This window comes from Aotus nancymaae, unplaced genomic scaffold, assembly GCF_030222135.1.
Source record: "Aotus nancymaae isolate 86718 unplaced genomic scaffold, 86718_ANA_hifiasm-v0.15.2.pri h1tg000049l, whole genome shotgun sequence".
NCBI classification, from domain to species: Eukaryota; Metazoa; Chordata; class Mammalia; order Primates; family Aotidae; genus Aotus; species Aotus nancymaae.
Genome location: NW_026988463.1, coordinates 15,143,250 through 15,162,709, shown reverse-complemented (window position 1 = coordinate 15,162,709; position 19,460 = coordinate 15,143,250). Strand labels below are relative to the sequence as shown.

General features: G+C 48.9%; 1 protein-coding gene across 1 annotated transcript in view; it reads right to left on the bottom strand.

Annotated features, from left to right (window-relative positions):
• Positions 1 to 684: 684 nt before the first annotated feature.
• The window catches only part of LOC110568750 (uncharacterized), a 164,775-nt gene continuing 145,999 nt past the window's right edge, over positions 685 to 19,460 (bottom strand). Inside the window, exons 58-66 of the mRNA XM_064362875.1 lie at positions 19,030 to 19,214; positions 18,854 to 18,951; positions 16,086 to 16,270; positions 14,216 to 14,421; positions 13,910 to 14,087; positions 13,324 to 13,433; positions 13,000 to 13,116; positions 12,743 to 12,884; positions 685 to 1,289 (exon numbers count right to left, since the gene is read on the bottom strand). Coding sequence (XP_064218945.1) covers positions 1,282 to 1,289; positions 12,743 to 12,884; positions 13,000 to 13,116; positions 13,324 to 13,433; positions 13,910 to 14,087; positions 14,216 to 14,421; positions 16,086 to 16,270; positions 18,854 to 18,951; positions 19,030 to 19,214 — 1,229 coding nt within the window. The 3' untranslated portion in view covers positions 685 to 1,281. The remainder of the gene's footprint in view (positions 1,290 to 12,742; positions 12,885 to 12,999; positions 13,117 to 13,323; positions 13,434 to 13,909; positions 14,088 to 14,215; positions 14,422 to 16,085; positions 16,271 to 18,853; positions 18,952 to 19,029; positions 19,215 to 19,460) is intronic.

Sequence of the window (19,460 nt, the reverse complement as noted above, 5' to 3'; positions counted from 1 at the left end):
TGCATAAAGTAACTGGTAGAATATGTGGCATAAGGCTATTATTGCAAAAGCAGAAGTGGTGGTGGGGAATTGAGCTTGGGCAGCATTGGGAGGCAGACAGGCCCACATCAGCACCGTCCTGGGCATTTGTAGGTTATATGACCTCGGGGGAATCCCCTCAACTCTCTGAGCCTTTGTTTCTTCCCTCGTTAAGGAGATCATTATTCCTCATTGGACTATTGTAGGGCTTAAGATCAAACATCTTTCAAGGCACTTGGAGCAGTGCCTGGGCTCCGGGGTCTTTAGGCTGTAACCATAGCAAACACTCAGATCCCAGCCACCCTCCCTGCTCTTCCCTCCACCGTGGGAATGTGGAGGACCAACCTTCTCGTTCCCATTTACCCTGGAGTTCTTTCTTCTAAACTTCATCTAGCACCTGCTATGCACTAGGGATTCATGGGTGGGGAGGCCAGGGACAGCCAAGTCTGGCGTCTGGCCTTCAGCTTGCCTCAGTTCCCATGGCTGACACCTGGCCCTTTGCTCTGGATTCTGGACCCTACAATCTCCTACCAAAGGCTGAGCTCACAGAGGGCTTGAGGGCACCCCCTATCATTGAGAAGATTCCATAGCTGCCCACGTCTCCCCATCTCCTGGGTGGATGATCAGCTCCAGCAATCCAGAGACACATTCTTGGATTCTGCTAGCTTTATTCTTCAGTTGAAAATTCCAAGGAAAAGGTTATATCCCAAGGGAAAGTAAAAAAAAAGCTTTGAATGCTGTAGCCTGGGGGCCCGAGTTCACAGGTGTCCCTATAAAAACAAAAGCCCTCCAAAGCATTCAGTCCCAGTGTGTCTACCCCAAAGAGAGCAGCTCTCTATTGGCTTCTGAAGAGCTATCAGTTCCCCTCAAAGAACCTACTGCCTCAGGAGACCCCTGGATCAGGCAGGGAAAGCCAGGACCAGGCAACTGAGAACCTGACTTCGTGTCCCCTCCACACAGTCAGCGTTCTGAAGCGGTGGCTTCCCACATGGCTGTCGAATAAGTGAATAAATACCTTGGGCATGAACAGGAGCCAGGTAGAGCTCTCTCTGCAGGGCTGGGACTCGCTGTCTCTTGGTTTACAGTGGAGGTGTGGAGGAAGGGGGAGAATTACCCAGACCAGTGGGAGAGTTTCATGTCCTCAGAAGTATTTTGAGCACAATGTCAAGCAGCTCTTCTTCCTTGCATTTGAAGCACGTGTGGGTCTGAGTTTCCCGGCATTCCATGCTGGTTATTCTGTCCCAGCCAAGAATCTTGCCCTTGTCAAGGAGCTGGAATTAGAGTAGAAGGTGAAGGAGTTTGAAGTCTTTGGCAGCCTAGTGCTGGCTTAGATGAAATCTCAAACTATAAAGAGAGAAGAGAAGTAAGGCCAGGCTATGGGCCCCAGAGGAGAGGGGCCCCTGCTGTTTCCTGAGATAAATTATGTTGGGGCCCCTATTACAGCTCCTGGCCCTCCTTATTAAAAGGATGACTCTCCATCCACTCCCACTCATCTTCCTCTCCTCTTTCTGTAAGAGCAGCAGGCACAGGTCAATGAGTCCCTACACCTGCCAGGCCTTTGCAGGCAGTGGTATTAGGCCCAGCCTGCTGAGTTCCTATAAAATGGAAGAAGCATCTATGGAGTGCTCACTCCATGTCAGGCTCTGCCACCAGCACCCTGGAGACAGAAGACCGAGACATACTTCTCAGCCAAGGGGAGGGTGGAACCTTAGCACATGATGCATTGAGAGCTCGGGATGCATCCAACCCAAAGTGCAGGCTAAAGGGAACTCTCACTGTGTGGGTGGGATCTTCAGTACAGCTTGCAGTGGAGGCTGCTCTACTGTTTCCCATCTAGTGTGGCGGTCAAGGGCACAGAATGGACACTCAGAGCTACCAGGGTAAGGAAGCACTCTTCTATCCCTCATCTGCTAGGAGAACTGTTTAAAAGATGGGCTTTAATTTTTTTGAGATGGAGTCTTGCTCTGTCACCCAGGCTGGAGTGCAGTGGCTCACTGCAACGTCTGCCTCCTGGGATTAAGCAATTCTGCCTCAGCCTCCTGAGCAGCTGAGATTGGATGCCTGCCACCCCACCCAGCTAATTTTTGTATTTTTAATAGAGACAGGGTATGGCCAGGCTGGTCTCCAACTCTTGACCTCAGGTGATCCGCTTGCCTCAGCCTCCCAAAGTGCTGGGATTACAGACGTGAGCCACCACACCCTGCTTTTTATTTTTTTTTGAGATGGAGCCTTGCTCTGTTTTCCAGGCTGGAGTGCAGTGGCACAATATCGGCTCATTGCAACCTCTGCCTGCTGGGTTCAAGTGATTCCCCTGCCTCAGCCTCCTGAGTAGCTGGGACTACAGGCATGAGCCACCATGCCTGGCCAGGGAGTGCCCTTCTATCCCTCATCTGCTAACAGCACTGTCTAAAAGATGGGCTTTAGGTGGCCTTTTCTGCCATCTTTCTACTACATTCTGGTTCTTTTTCAGTATGTAATTTTCATTAATTAGTAAATTAGCTGATTGGCTAAATTAATTACTGAAGTACAAATTTAGTAATTAGTAATTTTAAGAATTTCTGGTTCCCTGCTGAAATCTATAATCTCTAATAAGCATGCTATCTGAGTCCTGTGTGTCTGTGTCTATTATTGTCTGTCTGTGCTAGTTTTTACACTTAGAATTTTACCTCCCTAAGAGTGTTCTTCCTAACTACGGTGTTAATAATCATTTCATCATGCCCAGCACAGAGGTGCTCAATAAATATACATTTCCAATGTCAAAAATTTTAAATATGGTAAAACACAAAAAATTTACCATAACCTTTTTAAAGTACACACTTCAGTGTAAGTACATTCATATTTTTGTGCAGCCAAACTCTGGAACTCACTAAATCCTGCCAAACTGAAACTCTGTCCCCATTAAATAAGCCATTACTGCTCTCTCCCAGCTCCTGGCCACCACCACTCTACTTTCTGTCTCTGGGAATCTGATTACTCTAGGTCCATAAATGATTCCATAAGTGGAATCATACAGTATTTCTCTTTTTGTGACTGGCTTATTTCAGTTTGCATAACGTCCTCAAGGTTCATCCATGTGGTAGCATGTGTCAGAATTTCCTTCCTTTTTAAGGCTGAATAATGTTTGACTGTATGGAGAGAGCATATTTGTTTATCTGTCGGTGGGCACTTGGGTTGCTGCTATCTTTCGGCTGCTAGGAATAACGCTGTGCCGAGACCAACTCAGCTGTGGAGACCCCAACTCATGCGGCCCTGAAGGAATTAAGAAATACACACAGAGATAGAGAGCAAAGGTAGGTTCAGAGTGCAGCACCAGGGGTCTCGCAGCATTTCCAGCTGAGAGTTCAGAGCAGACTCTGACCTACGTATTTATTCTTGACTTTCCAGTGACAAGTTTTACAAGCGGATGCTCTGTGTTCTTTCATTGGTTAAAGGTAAACTACCCAGGGAGCTAGTGTGTGTTTACTGTAGGTTAAAGACAAACTGGAAAGCGCTCTTTACGAGGGAACAAAGGAAAGGTTCAGGTATCCTGTGTTCAAAGAACTAATTCATCTGGCGTGAGACATATTTACATTGGTTACTGTTTTATAATGTTTTGAGCAGTTTTCTGCTTTGGGGGGCTATGTTTCCCTTGCCGCCGCTCTCAATAGGATTTCTCAGCAAACAATATGATTTCTCACACACGTCAGAATTTGCTCTCAACAACGCTGGTATGAACATCAGTGTATAAATGCGTGAGGCCCTTTGAATTGTAGGGGGTACATACCCAGAAGTGGAAATGCTGGATTATATGGTAATTCTTTGTTTCGAGACAGAGTCTTGCTCTGTCAACCAGGCTGGAATGCAGTGGTGCAATCTTGGCTCACTGCAATCTCTGCCTCCTGGGTTCAAGCGATTCTTATCCCTCAGCCTCCCCAGGCCTGCACTGCCACACCTGGCTAGTTTTTGTGTTTTTAGTAGAGATGGGGTTTTGCCATGTTGGCCAGGCTGGTATCGAACTCCTGGCCTCAAGTGATTCACCTGCCCTGGCCTCGCAGACTGCTGGGATTGTAAGTGTGAGCCACCGTGCCTGGCCTATTTTTAACTTTTTGATGAATTGCTATACTGTTTTCCATAGCTGCAGCTCCATTTTAAACTCCCAGTAAGAATACACAAGGGTTCCAACTGCTCAGCATCCTCGCTAACACTGGTTATTTTCTGTATTGATTATAGCCATCCTAATGAGTCTGAGGTGGCCTCTCCATGTAGGTCTTTTTTTTTTTCTTTTTTTGAGATGGAGTCTTGCCCTGTCACCCAGGCTAGAGTTCAGTGGTGTAATCTTGGCTCACTGCAACCTCCGCCTCCCAGGTTCAAGTAATTCTTCTGTCTTAGCCTCCCGAGCATCTGGGACTTCAGGCACATGCTGCCACACCCAGCTAATTTTTCTATTTTTAGTAGAGATGTGATGTTACCATGTCGGCCAGGCTGGTCTCAAACTGACCTCAAGTGATCTGCCCACCTTGGCCTTTCAGAGTGCTGGGATTACAGGTGTGAGCCACCATGCCCAGCCTCTCCATGTGATTTTGGTTTGTTTCCCTAATAATTAGTGATGGTGAGCATCTTTTTATGTGCCAATTGGCCATTTGCATCTCTTATTTGGTGGACTTTCTATTCACGTCCTTTGCGCATTTTTGAACTGCGTTAGTTGGATTTTGTTATTGCATTGTGAGAGTGCTGTATCTATTCTAGATGGGAACTCTTTCACATGTAATTTGCACATCTGTCCTGTCATTCTGTTGGTTGCCTTTTCTCTCTGTTAATAGTGTCCTTCAATGCAGTCCAATTTGTCTACTTTTCCTTTTGTTATTTGGGCCTTTGATTTCATATCCAAGAAATCATTGCCAAAGGAAGCTCTCCTTCTATGTTTTAAGAGTTGTCGGCTAGGAACCGTGGCTCACGCCTATAATCCCAGCACGTTGGGAGGCAGAAGGGGATGAATCATGAGGTCAGGAGTTCAAGACCAGCCTGACCAAGATGCCCTGTCTCTAGTAAAAATACAAAAATTAGCTAGGTGTGGTGATGGGCACCTATAATCCTAGCTACTTGGCAGGCTGAGGCACAGAATTGCTTGAACCCAGAAGCCAGAGTTTGCAGTGAGCCGAGATCATGACACTGCACTCCAGCCTGGATGACAGAGTGAGACTCTGTCTCAAAAAAGCAAGAGTTGTGTAGCTTCAGATCTTACACTTGGGTCTTTGATTCACTATTGAGGTTTTCTTTTTTTTTTTTTTAACATGATATAAGGTAAGGCTTTAACTTCATTCTTTTGCCTGTGGATATCTAGTTTTCCCACACTATTTGTTGAAAGACTGTCCCTTCCCCGATTGAATAGTCTTGGCATCTTTATTGAAGTCATTTGACCGTATGTGTAAGAGTTTCCTTCTGCACTCTGTATTTCATTCCACTGGTCTCTCTGTATATCTTTACTGCTATACCACACTTTTGACCACTGTAGCTTTTTTTTGTTTGAGACAGAGTCTTGCTCTGTCACCAGGCTGGAGTGCAGTGGCGCAATCTCGGCTCACTGCAACCTCTGCCTCCTGGGCTCAAGCGATTCTTCTGCCTCAGCCTCCTGAGTAGCTGGGACCACAGGTGTGTGCCACCACACCTGGCTACTTTTGGTATTTTTAGTAGAGATGAGGTTTCATCATGTTGGCCAGGATGGTCTTAATCTCTTGACCTCGTGATCTGCCCACCTCGGCCTCCCAAAGTGGTGGGATTACAGGCTTGAGCCACCATGCCCAGCCCACTGTAGCTTTTAATAACACATTTTGAAATTGAGAAGTAAAAGACTTCCAACTTTGTTACTTTTTCAAGATTGCTTTGGCCATTTGGGATCTCTTGAAATTGCATATGAACTTTACAAGGATAGATTTTTCTATAATTGAAGAAAAAATGTCACTGAGATTTTGAGAGCAATTAAACTAAACCTGTATATCAGTTTAAGTCATATTGACATCTTAACGAAACTAAGCCTTATAATACATAAGTATGAGATGCCTTTACATTTGGTACACAACCAGTCTCTGGAACTCAAAATCCTGCCAAAGTCTTTGCCTCCTGGTTGAGTTTCTTCCTGTTTTATTCTTTTTGATGCTCTTGTAAACTGACTTTTTTTTTTTTTTACGATAGTGTCTCACTATGTTGCCCAGGCTGGGGTACAGTGGCTATTCGCAGGCATAATCGTTATGAAAACTGACAGCATTGACCTCCCAGGCTCAAGCGATTCTCCTGCCTCAGCCTCCCAAGTAGCTAGGACTCTAGGCATTCACAACCAAGCCAGCAGGAACAGTTTTCTTAATTTCCTTCTTGGATTCTTGACTGTTACTGTGTAGAAATGCAACTGACTTTTGTATGTTGATTTCGTAACCCTGAAACTTGGACAAATTATTAGTTCTAACAGTTTATTTTGTGCAGTCTTCAGGATTTTCTACAAAGAAGATCATGTTGTTTGTTAATAGAGAAAATTTTACTTCTTCCTTTCCAATTTGGATGCCTTTTCTTTTTCCTTTCTTAATAGCTCTGGCTAGGATTTCCAGAATTATGAAAGCAGGCATCACTTTTATTCCTCATCTTGGAAAACTCTGTCTCTCATCATTGAGAATGATATTAGCTGGAGGTTGTTCATATGACCTTTAGTACGTTGAGGTTGTTTCGATTTCTAATCAGTATGTTTTTAATCATGAAAGGATATTAAACTTCATTAAATGCTTTTTCTGTCTTAATTGAAACAAATTATCATGCGTTTTTTTCCTTCATTCTGTTAATGTGTTATATTATATTGATGTTTATATGGTAACCACCTTTGCATTCCAGGAATAAATCTCACTTGATCATGTTGTATAATTCATCTATGACGCTGTTGAATTCTCATTAGTATTTTCTTGAGCACTTTTGCATCTGTATTGATCAGGGATAGTGGTGTGTTTTCTGCTGCTGCTTTGTCTGCCTTTGATATCAGTCATCCTGGCCTCACAGAATGAGTTTGGAGGTATTCTTTCCTCAGAATTTTGGAAGACAATGAGCAGGATTGGTATTGGTTCTGTAAATGTTTGGTAAAAGTCACCCATGAAGCCATATGTTCTTGTACTTTCTTGTTAAGTTTTTGGTCACTGATTCATCTTCTATTTCATTTATTTCTGTTCTAACCTTTAGTATTTCCTTCCTTCTCCTAGCTTTGGGTTTAGGCTGTTCTTGTTTTTCTAATAATTGAAGGTACAAAGTTAGGATTGCGATTTGAGAGCTTTTCCTTTTTATTAGACAGAGGGTCTTGCCACTTGCTGAGTTAGTCTCAAACTCCTGGGTTCAAACAATCTCCTGACCTCAGCCTTCCAAGTAGCTGGGATTATAGAACAGTGTCACTATGCCTGGCTGCTGTTTTTTTGTGTGTGTGTGTGTGTGGGAATGGGGGGAAATGGAATCTAGCTGTGTCACCCAGGCTGGAGTGTAGTGGTACAATCTCGGCTCACTGCAACCTCCTCCTCATGGGTTCAAATGATTCTCCTGCCTCAGCCTCCCAAGTAGCTGAGATTACAGGTGCTTGCCACCACGCCTGGCTAATTTTTTAGTAGAGATGGGGTTTCCCCATGTTAGCCGGGCTGGTCTTAAACTCCGGACATCAGGTTATCTGCCTGTCTTGACCTCCCAAGTGCTGGGATTACAGATATGAGCCACCTCCAGCCAGCTTTTTTTTAATGTAAGGGTGTACAGCTATAAATTTCCCTCATAGCACTGCTTTTGCTGCATCCCATAAGATTTGATTTGTTGTTTTGTCTAAAAATACTAATTTTCCTTTTTTTCTTTGATTGATAGTTTTGTAGTATATTGTTTAGTTCCCATATATTTGTGGATATTCTGGTTTTCCTTCTGCTATTATGATTTCAGTCATTTAAAATGTATTAAATCTTGCTTTGAGGCCTAATATGATTTTTCCCAGAGAACATTCCACATGTACTTTGAAGAATGTGTATTCTGCTGCTGGGTGAACTCATCTGTGTATGTCTGGTAGATCCAATTCGTCTATAGTATCATTCAAGCCCTCTGTTTGCTTCTTGATCTTCTGTCTGGGTGTTGTATCCATTATTGAAAGTGAGTTATTGGGCTGGACGAGGTGACTCATGCCTGTAATCCCAGCACTTTGGGAGGTCAAGGTGGGTGGATCACTTGAGGTCAGGAGTTTGAGATCAGCCTAGCCAACATGGTGAATCCCTGTCTCTACTAAAAATAGCTGGGCATAGTGGCATACACCTGTAATCCCAGCTACTCTGAGACTGAGGCATGGGAATCACTTGAATTCAGGAGGTTGCAGCTGCACTCCAGCCTGGGAAACAGAGATTCTGTCTCAAAAAAAAAAAATTAAGTGAGGTGTTGAAATTTCCTACAATTTTCATAGAACTGTTTCTCCTTTCATTCTGTCAGTGTTTGCTTCATATATTTAGGAGCTCTGAGGTGCGTTGCATGTACCTTTATAAGTGTTGCATCTTTTTGGTGAATTGACTATTATCTCTTATAACAGCTTTTACGTTAAGTCTATTTAGTCTGAGATTAGTCTAGCTCCTCCTCCTTTTTTCAGTTACCATTTGTATGGAGTATCTTTTTTCATCCTTTCACTTTCAACTTATGTGTTAGTCTCTTATAGTCTTTTGATTGTGGAAATAATTTGCATTTTTAAAGACTGTCATCTGATGAAACTCACTAGCATGGTGGGTGACTGTGCCATGAGGCCCACAGCCAAGGATTAAGGTGAGCAGTTGCTCTGGGAGGACTCCAGCACATGATTTACAGGGCTTCCCCATGTCACTCTATCGACTGTTTTCTGCATGGCTTATGGTTTGTTTTCTCTCTCATTTCCTTCCTTCTGCCTGCCTTTGTGTTTGATTTTTTTGTGTGACACACTTAGAATCCCTTCTCATTTCCTTTTGTGTACATTATATATATATATATATATATATATATATATATATATATATATATTTTATATCTAAAGTTATAGCAATTGATTTTAAACTAGTAAGTTCAATCATAAATACTCTACTCCTTGACAGCTCTGCCCCGTCCTATGTTGTTGATGTTACAAAGTATATCTTGCAGAGAGGGTCTCACTCTGTCACCCAGGCTGGAGTGCAGTGTGACTGTCATAGCTCATTGTAACCTGAAGCCCCTGGACTGAAGCAATACTCCATAGCTGAGACTACAGGTGCATGCCCCCATGCCTAATTTTTAATAAATTACATATTTAACATAGGCTTACAGTTACACATGTCTTTTAAATCTAATAAAATCAGATACGAATCAAAATTCCAATAATATAGGTCTTTATATGTGCCTTCAAATGTCCATCTAAAATTGTTTTGTTTTGACTTGAAGGACTCCCTTTAGCGTTTCTGCAGGGCAGGTCCCAATGTAATGAACTATCTCAGCTTTTGTTTATCTTTGAATGTCTTAATTTCTCTAGTCAGGTGCTAGGTGGAAGGATCACATGAGGTCAGGAGTTAGAAACCAGCCTGGCCAACATGGTGAAACCCCGTATCTACTAAAAATACAAAAGCATGCTGGCGGACGCCTGTAATCCCAACTACTTGGGAGGCTGCACCACTGTACTCCACCCTGGAGGACAGAGCAAGACCTTATCTCAAAAATAATAAAAAGTGTCTTAATATTCTTTTTTTCTTATGCGAGTTCATAAGATGCCTTTGTTTTGTAACTTACAATCACCTTTAAATTTGTCCTTCAAAAGTTAACTGTAATTGGTGACTGCTTTTCTTAAATAATTCACTGCTGTCCAAGAGAGGGGAAGAATTTAGCCCTTGACTTAAAATAAATAAACCCGGCCAGACACGGTGGCTCACACCTGTAATCCCATCACTTTGGGAGGCCAAGGCAGGCAGATCATGAGGTCCGATGTTTGAGACCATCCTGGCCAACATGGTGCAACCCCCGTCTCCACTAAAAACACAAAGAAATTAGCTGAACATGGTGGCACGTGCCTGTAATCCCAGCTCCTCAGGAGGCTGAGGCAGGAGAATTGCTGGAACCCAGAAGGAGAAGGTTGCGGTGAGCTGAGATTGCTCCACTGCACTTCAGCCTGGGCAACAGAGCAAGACTCCATCTCAGAAAAATAAACCCCAAGAGAAAGGGAGAGGACCTTAACTGCAGATAATAGTCCATTGTTACCCTATGGCTATAAATCTTCTGAGTTGCCTGTCCTCCCAGATGTTCTGTTAATCGCTGTGGTAATGACAGTTGTTATGTATTTACACGGTCAGAACAACGAGTGCTTCTGCTTGATTCCAGATTCTCCAAGCTTCCTGTGGAGCCACACCACATCCTGTCTTTGCACTTCATGAGTCCAATACTGCTTCCTGAGAGGATCTGGTTGGTAGACCATGACCTTGATTCCTGCCTCTAAGCCTCGCTTTATTCTCAGCAGCCACCACCTTTTTGGTACTAGAACAGTCCTTTTTCTAGTACACTCATCAGTGGATGCTGAGATCATAACCTGGCCATTTGGATGTTCAACTAATGCTTTATGCTGCGGAGTCCCTGCAACTCACCAACCCTTGCCAGAACTCACTGGAGCTCAGGTGTGTAGCACTACCTTGTTTCTCTATGGCTGGGGGTGCAAACATTGTTCATGCATTTATTTCCCATTTTTTACTTTGGAGGTTTTGTTTTGTGAGACAAGGTCTCACTCTGTCATGCAGCCAGGAGTGTAATCATAGCTCACTGCAGCCTTGACCTCCCGGGTTCAAGCCATCTCGCCTCAGCCTCCCAAAGTGCTAGGAATACAAGCGTGAGCCACTGCACCTGCCTACTTTTGAGCTTTGAGTTCTTTATGTATTCTAGAGATGAGTCTCTGGAGATGAGTCCTTGGTCTGATAGGTGGTTCGTAAAGGTTTTCCCCAATCTGTAGCTTATCTTTCCATCTTCCTAACTGAGTCTTTCAGAGTGCAAAAATGTGGTCTCCCTTGAAGATACGCTGCTGCTGTAGCAGGAAAGCAGACACAGACAGTACATAAATGAACATGTGGATGTGTCCCTTAAGTGTCCATTTATGGTAAAGAGATCTCTAACAGATCAGTGGTGAGAGGTTATTTCATTAAGTAATAGTTGAGCTGGGTATAAACTCTAACCTCATTCTTACTTTCTCTTACTCCACTGTCTTCTGTTGCTGCTGGTGGGAAAGCAATTGTCAACATGTTCCTCCTCCTTTCCACCCTCCTCAGTAGCTGTTAGGACCTGTTCTTTGTTTTGATGGGTCTAGGTATGGATGGATTTATTGTATTGGAGATTGTGCCTCCTGACGCTAAAGGCTCCTGGGTCCTGTCTCTGTTTTCATTCTGGAATTTTTCTTGAGACGACAGACTCATTCTGTCACCAGGCTCGAGTGCAGTGGCAAGATCTTGGTTCACTGCCACCTCCACCTCCTGGGTTCAAGCATTTCTCCTGCCTCAGCCTCCTGAGTAGCTGGGATTACAGGTGCACACATCCATGCCTGGCTAACTTCTGTATTTTTAGTAGAGACGGGGGTTTCACCATGTTGGCCAGGCTGGTCTTCAACTCCTGACCTTAGGTGATCCACTCATCTTGGCCTCCCAAGTGCTGGGATTACAGGGATGAGCCACCACACCCAACCTGGAATTTCTTTGAGACATGTTGGATCCTGTGATTTCATCCTCCCTTTGTCATATTTTCCAATTGATTAATTTTCTCTTCTGCTGTTGAATTCGTTAAGTTTTAAATGTCTATGAATGGCAGCTGCTAATTCTGGCATCTGTAGCTCTTGGTAGTCCCCTCCTGTTGTTGATACTGACCTCTATGCCTTTCAGTGGGACTTTGGCTGTGGCAATCATATGCAGCACTGGCTAAAGAATCTCAAGGTAGCTAGTGTTAGAACTGAATTAGAGGTCCACCCTGGTAGTGGGGACAAACCCCCACACATTTGCTCACAGAAGTCATCTTCTGTGTTGATGATTTTTGCGGTATGAGAGCAGAGGGAAAACAGGGGCTGGGCATTCAAATTCCTAGTGAAGCTGGGCACGGTGCCTCACGCCTGTCATCCCAGCACTTTGGGGAGGCCAAAGCAGGCAGATCACCAGAGGTCAGGAATTCTTGACCAGCGTGGCCAACACAGCAAAACCCCATCTCTTCTAAACTACGTGCCTGTATTTTTGGCAGGCTGAGGCAGGAGTATTGTTTGAACCTGGGAAGTGGAAGTTGCAGTGAGGTGAGATTGCACCACTACAGTCCAACCTGGGCAGATCATAAATAAGAGATATAATTGACTCACAGTTCTACAGGCTGTACAAGCACAGCTCCAGCATCTGCTTGGCTTCTGGGGAGACCCCAGGAAGCTTACAATCAATCATTGCAGAAACAGGAGTGAGTGCAAAGAGAGAGGAGGTGCTAGGCTCTTTATAAACAAACTGCTCTCATAGAGCAATAACTCACACTTCGGCACACGGAGGGTGCTAAGCCATCCATGAGGGATGTACCCCCTCTAACAAACGTGAGATTTGGAGGGGACACACATCCAAGCTGCTTCAGGCTGTAGTTTTGTTTTGACTCCTAGCTCCTTGAATGACAATTATTTGTCCTCCCTGGCAAGAGAGAGAGATGGGCTTTCCCTTCGGCTGGAAGGCAGATGCCACACAGGGGGGCAGAGTGCCAGCTGGCTGGGGCGGCTTACCACACTGTGGAGGAGGGGCCAGGGGCACGAAGCTGCGGGCACACAGGTGGATGTAGGCAGCCGCCAGAGTGCAGGCAGGCTGGAGCTCCCAGGTGCCACAGGAGTCCTGCATACACAGGCTGAGGAACGGTGCAGGGTCCACCTGAAATCAGGGCCACCCAGTCACTGTCTCTAGCCTAGGCCCCTCCTCCATGCTACTCCACTGGGTAGATTGGGGAAAGGGCTTTCTGTGCCACAGGGCTCAGGCTCACACTTACCACCTGGAAGCAGTTCCCCAAGCTGGAGCGGGGGTCCTGGAAGAAGGCCAGGCAGGTGGGACTCTGTCCTGGGCAGGCCTGCTGAGTCTTCTCGGTGGCCCTGCAGTCACCATCCACCTGGCAGGACAGATACAAGACTCAGGCCTCCCACTGGACCATGTGGCTCCCCCCACATACATCGGCCTCAGCAGGAGACTCCCCCCAACCCTGGGCCTGCAAAGACCTCTGCAGAGCCAGCAGGCCACCTGCCTCTCCTGGGACTCTGTAGCGAGTAGCCCTCAAGAGCCTCAGCCAGAGGGAGGAAAGGCAGGTGCACCTGCTCACCTGCCAGGCCAGGCTGAGCTCCTCCAGGCTGCGGGCCACAGAGCCATCCGGCAACATCAGCTCATTGCCTGCTTCATTGTCGTTGGTGCCCGGAAGGCCAGCAGATATGCCTGTGGGGAGGAGGGAAGCTGAAAAGGTCCTGAGAGCCCATGATCCGCCCCCAGGGGACCTGTATGCGAGACGAGCCTGAGGCACACGGAGGATTGGTACAATCCGGCCACCTCCACCCTGGACTCTGGAGCCCAGGGCTCTGGCTCCAAACCCGTATCAGGAGAGGGAGAGAAAGCACAAGGAGTGAGGACAGCATGTGTCCCTCCGTCCCCCCCCCCCCCCATGTCCTCAGCTTGAGTGGTGGGAATCCAGGCCTGCCGTTTGTGTTCTTTGGCAGAGGGACCACAGAAAGGCCAACTCTACCCTGGAGCTGTGTATCCCAGGGATGGGGGCAGAAAGCCCTGGGCCTCGATGCCATCGTCTCAACCACAGTGGCTGCCTACAGCCCGGGGACCTGTCGCACTGGAAGCTGAGAATGGTGCAGCCCGAGGAGGCTCTTGGTGGTGGGGCCAACCCCGCCGGGGCCCAGACTCACCGTGGTGCCAGAGGCCCAGAGTCAGGCTGCAGAGGCCGGTGGGCACGTCACAGGAGATGGAGACCCCGTCCTCACTGGCCAGCTCAATCCTGGGGATGTCCTTCCTTTTCATGGCAAGTGGCAGCTGGAGGTCTGGACAGCTCTCTCCCGGCAGGGAGTTGTTGTACAGCCTGTAGGCCTGTGGACCAGAGGGGGTGGTCAGGAGGGCTTACCCACAGCCAGGGGACAAGATTGAAAGGGCCATCTCCCCAGGCGACCTGCCACAGGCACAGGTCTCTGGGGGAAGCTCGGGCCTCTCCTCCTCACCTGCAGGCTGGGGTAGAAGATAAGGGTCATGTGGTTGAGCTCCACAATCAGGGCCGTGAGCCCGGAGCCTGTCCGACTCAGCATCAGGGAGAATGTGTTGTGAGCAAAGTCTTGGGCCAGCAGGATGCTGCCGCACTGGGCGCTGAGGTCCCACACCTGACTGTCGAAAGTCACCACGTTCTGGGCCCCGGCCACCAGAGCATGGTCTGAGGAGAAGCAGCCCCAAAGGCAGGGTGAGTGGAGCCAGCTTCACCCACCGCGGTGGAAGCCCAGTGCCTGCTGGGCACCCCAATGCCTAGAGCCCCGGCTTAGCCTGCCCTCAGGCAAGGAGTCCCCCTCCCCTGGTGCCACAGCCAGAGGCCCAGCGATCCCCACCTGCTTCAGGATGATATGAGCTGAAGGGCTACGGCCAATTCAGCCCTAACAAGGAATGGAGTCCCGAGACCCACTACAAAACTGCTGTGCTAAGTAACAAAGCCTGGCTCAGAGGCCATGTAGTCATACTTCCATTTACATCAGATGTCCAGAGCAGGCACAGCCATGGACACAGCAGGCAGACTCGTAGCTGCAGTTTCATTTTAGGATGATAAAAATGTTTTAAAATCGATTGTGGTGAGGCATGCACAACTCTGAATAAACTAGAAGCCACTGAATCGTGCACTTAAAATTCACACATCGGCTGGGCACGGTGGTGCTAAGCCATCCCAGTGCTTTGCGAGGCTGAGGCAGGAGGATCACTTGAACCCAAGAGGTCAAGGGTGCAGGGAGCCGAGGTCGCACCACTGCACTCCAACCATGACAACAGAGTGAGACCTAAGTCTCAAAAAAACATAGAAGTCATCCATTTAATCTCAAGGAAGCTACTGGGGGGTGGGGGGTAAACATTCACTGTTGAAGTGAATGGCCAACGGCTCCCTCAAACATGACAACAGTGTCCTGCAGACTTGCCCTGTTCAGGGTAAGGAAGAGATGGCCTGTGAAGGAGCAGGTCTGACCAGTCCAGCCAGCGTGGCCCCTGAGCTGGGCCTTGGAGGCGCTCGTGCCCGTGGTTGGAAAGCACCATCCATCGTGCACAGCCAGACACCTGATGGCCAGACCCAGCATCCCGAGGGAGGCACTACCAGCCCTGTGGTCAGCTGTCAGAACGGAGGGGCACAGAGAAGTCCATGGTCTCACACACAATTTGAAGACCAGGCTGTTTTCTACAAGATCAGCATGCTGCTTAGACCTGACTACACCCACGCTTCTAGGAGCCCTAGGCCTCTGTGCGAGTCCCACACAGATAAACTGCTCCTTGCCAAGCCTGGGTACCATGGCTCCCCCACAGACATGAGGGGCTCCCTCGTGCATTAAGAACTGTACGTGCCCCTTACCCATGCAAGCGAGCCACGCGGTTACTTGCATTTCACAGTGGAGGAAGCCGAGTCCACAGAGGTTAGCAGACTCACCTGAGCCACACGCAAGCTCCCCAGGAGTCCAGAGCCAGTCATCCGAGCACCGCCCTTGGCTGTAGGTTGCCCCTGACTGGTGAGTCTAAACTCAGTGCCCTTCAAGCTGTAATGGGGGGTCTGCCTGCTGCTCCAGCAGAGCACACAGGGAGGGAGCTGGCCTGAAGTCCTAAATGGCCCACTATATTCCTCTGCTGGGCCAGGCCTTATAATCTGGAGAAAAGCAGGATGTACAGCCTCAGCCCTAGTCCCATAGGACCTTAGGAAGTCTAGTAAGCTCTGGGCCTGGCACTGTGATGCCATGAGCCTCTGCAGGCTTCCCTGTGTCCCCACAGTACCTGCCCCTGCATGGCTCTGCTGCTGTGCCCATGGGGCAGGGGGCTCCCACGGAGGAGGGCGGCACAGCCCAGGGCAGGACTCACACTCCCAGGGACCCTGCAGGAGGCGGCGTCTGAGCCGGTAGAACTCCGCCAACATGTTGGCACTGGATAGCTCTCGGAGCGGCCGCAGCAGCTTCTCCTCCACCAGGTAGCTGGTCACCCGGGCCAGGTCCAGGGGCTCATCTCCCCGAGGCAGCAGTGGCAAAGTCACTACAACTGAGTAGTTCCTAGAGGGAACACATAGGACAAGTCGCTATGCCTGGCCGAGCCTTGCTTCCTTTGGCTGCAGAGGGGGAGCTCACAGGTCCGCAGGAAGAGCTCTCGGGGAGGGGCTATCCTTGTTCTAGGAAATCCCATAATGAGGTGGAGGAGGACAGAGGCTGGCATGACAGCAGAGGTTGGGGGTGAGGCCGGGACAGAAACAAGCTGCCCTGTTTTGAGGACACGGATGTCTGATGTCATGCCTCATCTGCCCCCTGGGTCTTGGGCAGCATGGGGCCTGTGTGTGGGGATGCCAAGGACAGAAGCTGGAAGGTGTAGGAAATTGTTTTGTTTTTTGAGACAGAATCTCATTCTGTTTTCCAAGCTCGGGTATAGTGGTATGATCTCAGCTCACTGCGACCTCTGCCTCCAGTGATTCTCCTGTCTCAGCCTCCACAGTAGCTGGAACTACAGGCACTCGCTGCCACACCAGGCTAATTTTTGTATTTTTAGTAGAGTCAGGGTTTCACCATGTTAGCCAGGCTGGTCTCGAACTCCCGACCTCAGATGATCTGCCCAAAGTGCTGGGATTACAGGTATGAGCCACTGTGCCCAACAGGTCTAGGAAATTTCTACAGTTGAGGGGAGGAGTGGAACTTTCTCAATACGTAGAGTAGGGTCAAGCCTGTGACATCTGAAAGATCAGGGAAATCTCAGCTCACGTAGGGGTGGAGTGGTAAGAGGAATATTGCACACTCTGTTGTTGATGGGCCGGTGGAGTGGGTAGAGGGGCCCAGAGGCCCTACAGCTGGGGCAGGAAGCAACCTCAATGCCCTCACTGCCAGTTGAATCAATTTTTTGGCACCCCCACCAGATCCCCCTCACCAGGTAGGCAAATAACCAGGCAGGTGATTCTTCAACCAAGCCAAAGCCCCACCTTGGGAGCGCTTCCCTTCCTCAGCCTACATTCTGACCGCAAGGTGGCAGGAACAGGAACGTGTATTACATGGAGCCTTTTCCCCATGATGTGGGTCTAGTCCCTATTATACAACGGAGGAAACTGAGGCATACAGAGCCGATGCAGAGGAATCCCAGTTAGAGGCAGAGCCGGAGTCCAGATGCTGTGCAAGGCCACCAGCATGCATAGCATGCTGCCTGGAGCCCGGTTCCTGGTGGGCCTCATGCCTGTGAGGGAAAAGGATACTGGGTTCCTCACTTCTATCCACCACCCCTGTGTTCTCAACACAGGGACCAAAGGGGCCTTTTGAAGTGAAAGGGTGATCACATCCTTCCTATATCAGAGCAGAAGCCAGAGTCCTCCCCTCACCCCCCAGCCTTGGGACCTCCCAGTCCCTCCGGTTGCATCAACCCTGCCACCTTGCTATTCAAACAGGCCAGACATGGTGGCTCATGCCCGTAATCCCAGCACTGAGTCTCTGGAGCCCAGGATTCTGAGACCAGCCTGGCTAATACAGTGAAACCCCGTCTGTACTAAAAATACAAAAATTCGCTGGGTATGGTGGTGCATGCCTGTAATCCCAGGTACTTGGGAGTCTGAGGCAGCAGAATCACTTGAATTTGAGAGGCAGAGGTTGCAGTGAGCTGAGATCACACCACAGCACTCCAGCCTGGGTGACAGAGAACGGGACTCCATCTCAAAAACAAACGGGCCAGGCACATCCCTCTCCCAGGCCTCTGTGCAGTGGTGCCCCCACCGGAGCTCTGTTCCCACACTGGCCGCATGGCTCTTGCTCAAACTGTACCTTCTCAAAGCTGGCCCTGGCCACTGCATAGGATCCCCAGCCCACCATCTCACCAATGTTCCTTCTTTAGCATTTGCCACGTAAGGTATGGCTCAGTGGTGGTAAATGATGGGCAGTGGGCCACACCCAGCCTGTGGCCGGCTTCTGCATGTTTAAAAGATTACAAAACAGGCCCGATGTGGTGGCTCATGCCTGTAATCCCCACACTTTGGAAGGCCAAGGTAGTGCATTACCTAAAGTCAGGAGTTAGACAAGCTTCGAGTGGCAAAACCCTGTCTCTACTAAAAACGCAAAAAATTAAGTGCGGTGGTGCACACACCTGTAGTCCCAGCTACTCGGAAGGCTGAGCCAGGAGAATAGCTTGAAACCAGGAGGCAGAGGTTGCAATGAGCTGAGATCACACCACTGCACTCCAGCATCGGAGACAGAGCAAGACTCCATCCCAAAAGAAAGATGATTACAAAACAAAGGAAGTGAGCAGGCCATTGTGCTCTGTCACGAGAGGGTGACTCTCAGGCTCTTTGCAGGGAGCAGTGCACACCCTGCTGTAGATGATTTCTTGGGCTTCGTGTCTGAGTAAAATGAGCTTCCTGAAGGCAGGGGTCAGCCTCGCCTACTGCGCTCCTCTGCAGCAGCTCCTGAAATCCTGCCTGCACTGGGACCGTGCTCACGAGGTCTCTATGGAGTGAGGAAGAAACTCCAGCTTCATCTCCTGTGAAATGGGGAGTGAAGAAGCCTCTGTGCAGGGTGGTCAGTAGTCAGTGAGTCAGAGCGTGTCGAAGCATTCAGCGTTGCCCCTGACATGTGGCAGGAACGCCGGATGTGCCACTCCCAACCCTGCGTTACCTGGCTGCGAGGTCATAGAGGTCCAGCAGGGGTTTGCAGAGCCTCTTCAGTGCCCGTGAGAATGTGGCCTCAGCCCAGGACAGCATCTGGTGAGTCATCTGGAGAGGGAGGGGACAGTGAGAGCTGTCTCAGTCGTCCTCAACTGCCAGCCACGCCCCATCCTTGCTCTCACTCACCAGTTCCAGGGCGCCTTTCACGGCCCCCACGGCCATCCTGATGGGCCTGAGACCCCCGTTGTCTGGCATTCTGGGCACCCAGGCCTGCAGCCACGACATGGCCTTCTCAGCCCGCTCCCGCCACACCTCCTCCAGGGGCCGCAGTGTCACCTCCAGGTAGGCGTCCTTCAGTGTGGCCAGGGGCCCTGTAATGGGCAGCCACCACCCACCATGAGGCCTCTGGGCAGCTCAGAGGCCCAGCCCAGGCCTGAAGGAGATAGAGCCTGTTCCTGGGATTAAGATGGTGGGGGGAAAAGGAATAGAGCAACAGGCACTGGAGATTGCAGGTGAGTTATCACAGCAGACCCCAGCCGCCTCTGCATGGCCTGCTCATAGGCTGTCTGGGAAATTGGATTGGGGGAGGGTTCCCACCACTCCTAGAAGTGATACGA